The sequence below is a fragment of the Aplidium turbinatum genome, chromosome 17, assembly GCF_918807975.1.
Source record: "Aplidium turbinatum chromosome 17, kaAplTurb1.1, whole genome shotgun sequence".
Taxonomy (NCBI): Eukaryota; Metazoa; Chordata; class Ascidiacea; order Aplousobranchia; family Polyclinidae; genus Aplidium; species Aplidium turbinatum.
Genome location: NC_137488.1, coordinates 19,025,329 through 19,032,408, shown reverse-complemented (window position 1 = coordinate 19,032,408; position 7,080 = coordinate 19,025,329). Strand labels below are relative to the sequence as shown.

Below are 7,080 nucleotides of genomic sequence, written 5' to 3'. Positions count from 1 at the left end.
CACATCTTTATAACAAAAAACAGTAGATCCGATATTGATATACCTTGACTTTTCACAACTTTACTTGATCTTTAGGAGCATACAATAATTATTGATCTCAAGCAAAGGTTTGTAGCATAGAAAAAATAACAGCAACTTGTACCGTGGGGTCCAATGCCTGCCTGCTTGCTGCCTGTCGAATTGCCCCAAGCCAATGCCCCCAATTCCCCAAGCCTGCTAGTTGTGTTGTGGTTTTTGTAATCTGTTACGTATTTTCTTATTGAGCTTTAATTTCATCATCGGAGCTGATTGTTTGTCCAAAACAAGTAGACTACTTTCAAATTTGGGGTCCATTGGAATATATTTATATCAAATATAGTTATTACTATCTGAAGCCTTTACAAATTGTTTCACCTAACGGATCATCAGAAGGTCTGAAAAAACATGCAAACAGTAAAGAATCAATAATTCTAAAAAGATATTAAATATTACAACTGTAATTTAATCTGCCAAAAAAAATCTCTAAACCTGTACTTCCTGAGAAGATATTAAATGTTACAGCTGTAATTTAATCTGCAAAAAAAACCTCTAAACCTGAATTCCTGAAAAGATATTAAATATTATAACCGTAATCCAATCTGCAGAAAAAAACCTCAGAATTACTAAGGACAACCTTCATCCGTTACGACAAAGTTTCAATCAATTTGTCGCAATGGAAACCAAGTAACATGATGGCAACATCTATGACATCACAAAGAAGCAAAATGCATATGTGATGATCAGCGCATCCTGTAGTAACCTGAACAAAATGAATAAAAAATTGTTTTTAAACCTGTAAAAATTAAATGAGATTTATAACCTGTAAAAATCAAATGAAATTTAATTTTTTCAAAATTATAACCTATGAAAATCCCAAGGAATTGTGATGATGTAACCTGTAGTGACCTGAACAAATGAAATAAAATCTGTTTATAAACCTGTAAAAATTAAATGAGATTTATAACCTGTAAAAATGAAATGAAATTTTTTTTAAAAAAACCTGTGAAAATCAAAAGGAATTTATTTTATTTTGAAGTACTTGAGTTTAAATTTGTTTCTATGACGACATTTGCCGACCAGTTCCGAACGCTTGTTCAAAAGGTGGCAACTATCAGCCTTCAGAATAGCCAGCTTTTCAGCCAAACACAGGCCACAATTGTTACGACCACCTCCACTATAAGGCCGAGCACAGCTGTGGATGGACCAAGTTATTTTAGGATCGACACCCTTGTCCTTAAGGTCTCAAACTGCCTTAGATAGTTCGGTGCTGTTTCGTTTAGACCTATCCATGAAGGAACATTTATGGTTGGAAAAACGTTTTTTAAAAGTAGTTTCACAACAACCAATGTAATTAAAAACCTTCGGGCCGTTATCAATGGTGGCTTTGTAAACAACAGCCTTCTGCAAGCATTGCCCATTCAAAGGACAATCTGGCTTTACCCTACAATTGCAACCAGGCTGCGATGGTTCATTATCAGCCTGCAATATTGCTTTATTGTGGGAGGATATAATACTTGCAACATTCGGAGTACAACTGTAGCTCATTTGTCTGTATTAAGACACAAATCCCGACTATGATTGCAAAGCGATTGTCCGCCACATCATTTGGCCAAAATGAATTTGACAAGACCGCACCTGTTTATAATGATGCCCTTTTGAAAAGTGGTTTTGCCGAGAGAGTTTGCTACAACCCTGCTAATTACTTGCGAACATCTAGGAAAAGGAGTCGAAAACTTTTATGGTTTAATTCTCCTTACAGCTTGCAGGTTGATAGCAATATTGGTAAGGAATTTTTCAGGCTTGTTTCCATACACTTCCCGCCCCATCATAGATTGCACAAAATATTCAACCGTAATACTATTAAGCTGAGCTACAGTTGTACTCCGAATATAAACAGATTTATTTACAGGTTTATAAACAGATTTTATTTCATTTGTTCAGGTCACTACAGGTTACATCATCACAATTCCTTGGGATTTTCATAGGTTATAATTTTGAAAAAATTAAATTTCATTTGATTTTTACAGGTTATAAATCTCATTTAATTTTTACAGGTTTAAAAACAATTTTTTATTCATTTTGTTCAGGTTACTACAGGTGCGCTGATCATCACATATGCATTTTGCTTCTTTGTGGTGTCATAGATGTTGCCATCATCTTACTTGGTTTCCATTGCGACAAATTGATTGAAACTTTGTCGTAACGGATGAAGGTTGTCCTTAGTAATTCTAAGGTTTTTTTCTGCAGATTGGATTACGGTTATAATATTTAATATCTTTTCAGGAATTCAGGTTTAGAGGTTTTTTTTGCAGATTAAATTACAGCTGTAATATTTAATATCTTCTCAGGAAGTACAGGTTTAGAGATTTTTTTGGCAGATTAAATTACAGTTGTAATATTTAATATCTTTTCAGAATTATTGATTCTTTACTGTTTGCATGTTTTTTCAGACCTTCTGATGATCCGTTAGGTGAAACAATTTATAAAGGCTTCAGATAGTAATAACTATATTTGATTTAATTCGCTCTGCTTTGCTTTTTTGCTTGGCATTGAGCACTTTTTGTAGTATTAATAGTTTTCATTGTTTTGGAATATATTTATATATTTTTTAGTTTTGAATCTTTATCCTCGGACTAAAAAAGCGACTAACTGACCTCGGCCTGATCATAGGTTATTCCTAGTATTTTCGCATACTGCTAGAGACTTTTGACGCAGGCCGGCTTAGCCGGTTACCGAGATTGACAGAGTGAGGTTTTCCGATTATTATTGAAGTGTTGTTTTCAACTCGGCCAGCTATAGGCTGGCACCTTGTCTTAGGCTAGCGACTTGGATTAAGCTTGTGCCTTGGGACCTTGGGTGCATTTCTGGTGGATAGATTGTGAATGTTCACTGCAACACCTAATCTAAGAATGCGTCATTGATACTTGCATTACTTGAGCATGTACAGTTTCTGAAAAAATATTGTCTTGGAAAAAACTGGCTTTCAAGCGTAAGCTCGTATTTGTAGCCTGAGCGTGGTCATGATGGTTATGTACCTGGTCTGATACAGACGTTGGCGATAATCGTCTAAACTTCTCTGATTATGGTCTTCTCAAACTTACTTCACAATGTAGATATTAACGTCCTATTTTATCCTGATGCTGCGAGTTCCCTGTGGTAATAGAGAATTGTACTAGCTTTCAGAACACAGTTCCCCAGTCATGTGCTATGACGAACTTAAACTTATTTCAGCACGTATCTTGCAGGGAGCCTGGCGGATTTGAGATGTACGGGAGTATAGCTGTGTGTCTGGTTTGTGTCAATTTGCTGCTCATGTTGAGCAGCGGAGGCATCTGCTTAGACAAACTTGGTTTTTTGGATGCCTCCCGTTGTGTCATCATAGTGTATTTGCTGATTGAAGGATCTTGGAATGTGGCTGTTTTTGTGTATTTTGCCTTACTGTGGATCTGTGCGATGCGTGTTGGGATTTGTGCTGAAGCAAGCTTGTTCTCTTTATATTTTGCTCTTTTTATGGTAAGCTACAGTTTTGACTCCAACTTTTCATTTTTTAGGCCTACATATATTTTTTCATCTTCTAATCTAAACAATGCCAAAGGAAGCCTCGGCTTAATAACCTTGCATTTTTTCGAGGTCTTCTGGCGCCAACGATTTGAATATTCTTGCTGTTTTCAAAACTCCAGCAGTGTAACGTGCATACTAAAACAATTGACTTGCCTCAAAATCTGGTGAGAGAGACAAGAGTTAGCGCTGATGATGTTGTTAGTAGACTCATTGAAAGTCAGGACTTCACACATGACACTATTCATAACTATAATATACTGCTTCACTGCATATACTCAGTTTGATTACAATTTTTAATCGTACAGTAGGCTACAACAGGTCGCTATGCGCGAACGTAGCACATATGTACAACGGTTCATGCAATAGCAATATGAGAATATGACATAAATGGACACATGAATACTGACATAACTTCACAATACATTGTTGGGTTTTTATAGAACAAATAAATGTAACCCATTTTTACTATAAACATTTTAAACTTGAGTTCAGATTGTCAAGTTACCTTTGTACAAATATACAGCGCAATTGATGTCACGCAAAAAGTTTTCTCAAAGGTTGCGGTAGTTGTAGGTACAGTTAGTTGCCAAGATATTTACAACGTAAGATTGATTGATTGAATCCTTATCCTGGGACTGGAAAAGCTTCTTGCAGACCATAATTCTGGCAGTTTAGCATACTTGTAGAGGATTGGAATCACTGACCCAGGCCTGGTCACCAAGATTGACGTAGTGAAGTTTCCGATTGTTAAAGTGTTGTTGCCGCGGAATTATTCCATCTATTAGATGCAGCTGAATGGAAAGCGGTAGTCAAAGTGCGTTGCTCTAGCGCACACCCCGAGAGTCGAACCAGGGCCGCTTGATCTTGAAGCTTCTTCGTTCCAGAAGTCACGCGCTAACCAAGGTGAATATCATGTTCTACCAAATACTGAAAGGTCAGAATACAAACTGAACAGGGTTTCGTTTTTGCAAGTTTGATAGTCCGTGTGATTAATTTTCTTGTTGACCACGCTGTGGACAGGTTGCGCTATCTTTATTGCTTTTCTTAGATATCGCAACACAATCTTTGATAACCTGATCGGATGTTTCAAGTTGATTCTTTGGTTTGCGTTACACATTGACATAAATGACACGCTGCGCTGTAGCATCACCTTGTTGTGTGTTTTCTCCGATTGTCCTTCGGTTGCTTGTGGCACTTTCACTGCTTATGGCATAGGGGGATATAGTGTCTTCAATTAGTGGTCTAAGGTAAATGTTATCAGCAATGACAACACTTGCTGCACCGTCACTTTGTGGAAAAGATGGATTTCTTTGCGATTTATGAAACGTTTCCATTTGAACCCCACCCTCGACATCTCCAGAGTTAGGTGATGTATTAGCTGATGTATCAGCAACATTTCTGCCACCAACCACGTTTTGTGGTTTTGCTTCTGAAACTATTTCACTCTTAATATCTGAAGCCTTCTTTCGCTTTCCTTTCCATACAATCACAATTATAATTATGGCCAGCAACAAAATGACCACCCCAGCTAAACCTCCAAATAATCCTAAATAGTAGGCCGGTACAGTTTGGCCCCCATTAACATCTGTGTTGTACAGGCTTGGCGAGGTGGTAACCTCGTGTCCCACCGCATTTGATCTTTGCATCTTTGTTGATATTGTCATGGCTCTACTGCTCCCTGCAAGTTGAGATGTCTTTGTACTGATTGCGGGAAATGACAGACGGTTATCTATCTCACACAGAAATGGCAAAATTCTATTACAAGATATAGCTTTAAAGGTAGACCTTGGCACAAACAATGCTACGTCATTGCAGCTTCCAGTAAAACTTCCATGTTCAATTATTTTCCATTCAGTATCAAACACACTTCCATCAACCCACAAGTAAGGTTCGCCTGTGTGGTTGCTTCGCAATCCCAGCATGTAATAGTCAGTTTGTAAACCTCTCGATTTCGGGACATTGTCTACTATCGCTTGTAATGTGTCATCGTCTTTTATGACAGCAAGATTCCCCGAATGTTCTTGTTGGCAAATGTCTTGAGCTGCATCGTAAAGTTCATTGTTGCGATGATAAAAATAAGATTTTGACTTTGTTTCATACTTTGACCACCTGATCATATTGCAGTATTGTTTACAACCTACGTTACTCTGTAAAACTCTGCATAAAGTAAAAGTAACATGATTAGTATTTTTGTAAAAAAATAGTTAGCTTTAATATCAAAGCAAAATTAATCACAGTTCTAGCTTTCTAGAGCAGTGTCCGACTCATTCAGTGTTAGTGTTGTAAAAATTTTTTGGGAGGCCAATCTCCCAGACTCTTTGCTTATCTAGCCTATTTTGTTTTTCGGACTTAAAGTTCTGCATTGTCCATTTTTCCTTGAATCTTTGATTTGTTGAAACTTCGATGAACCCTTATTAAATTGTTTTCTAGATCCGCTATTGACTACAAATAACAGGCAACAGAAACTGCAGGATAATTTCAATAACTATTCTTTAAAATCCGTTTGTCAAATTCAAGGAAATCAAGAACCTCGGGCCGTAATTGCGCGAGATTGTATCATCACTTTTGTTTGTTATGGGAAAATTTTAATGACCTAAAAATTGAACAAAATTAGCTTCATTGACCTAACCAAAACTGAACTGAGTGAATCATTATTTTAGTGTTTTATATTTGAAAGAAGGCTGCATAAAAAAGGGATATAAATCAACAAAAAAACATTGAAATCTTCAACAGAACATATTGGACTTGTCTGAAGGCTAAAAAATAAGCAATTAATTCCACAATGTTGGTTGGCTTTGAATCTTTATCCTCGGACTAACAAAGCCCTTGATTGGTTATTGCTAGTTGTTTCGCATACTTGTCGAGGCTTTTGACGCTGAGCCCATTACCGAGATGGGCAACGTGAAATTTCCAATTGTTGAAATGTTATTGTCGAAAAATTAATCTATCGACTAGGTATCGCTGAATGAAAAGCAGTGCTAAAACGCGTTGTTCAAGTGTACACCCCGAGATTCGAACCAGCGCCGCGTGATCTTGATTCGAGCGCTAAACCAGTGAGCATAGTGTTTTACAGTACTCGTCAATGAAATAAATTGACGGCGTCAGCGTCAGCGCGAATTGCCTAAAAACTTCACGGCGTAAAGTACTGCATCAGCTCTTAAAGAAATTGACGGCGTCAGCGCTAATTTCTAGCGCTATTTCAGCCAGGGTCTCACAAAACAGAATTATTTCAACCAAGTTCAGGCTAACAATAGCTATAAATAAAGAGCAGGTACTATTTTATGTTTTGAGACTGTATTGAAATTGGCTGCTTAGTCTATTAGTTATTGCCTTGTAGAAACACAAGCATTTCAAACTGTTTGTCCGACAATCTGCTGCATTTGGGACGCATAATGTCCTTTCCAAGTGAAATCATGCGTTCCCTAGCAGCACTGGATGGTATTGGTGTGTTGTATTTCAAAAACAAGCCTTGAAAACGTTTACTCGGAAAGCTATCACTCT

The 7,080-nt window shown here is 37.3% G+C and overlaps 1 protein-coding gene across 1 annotated transcript; it reads right to left on the bottom strand.

Moving 5' to 3' along the window:
* Nucleotides 1–3,864: 3,864 nt before the first annotated feature.
* On the bottom strand, nt 3,865–5,696 carry LOC145786289 (uncharacterized). Its single transcript, XM_082597930.1, has one exon. It carries the CDS (start codon nt 5,694–5,696, stop codon nt 4,689–4,691), a length of 1,008 nt encoding a protein of 335 aa, XP_082454056.1. The 3' UTR covers nt 3,865–4,688.
* Between the last annotated feature and the right edge of the window lie 1,384 nt (nt 5,697–7,080).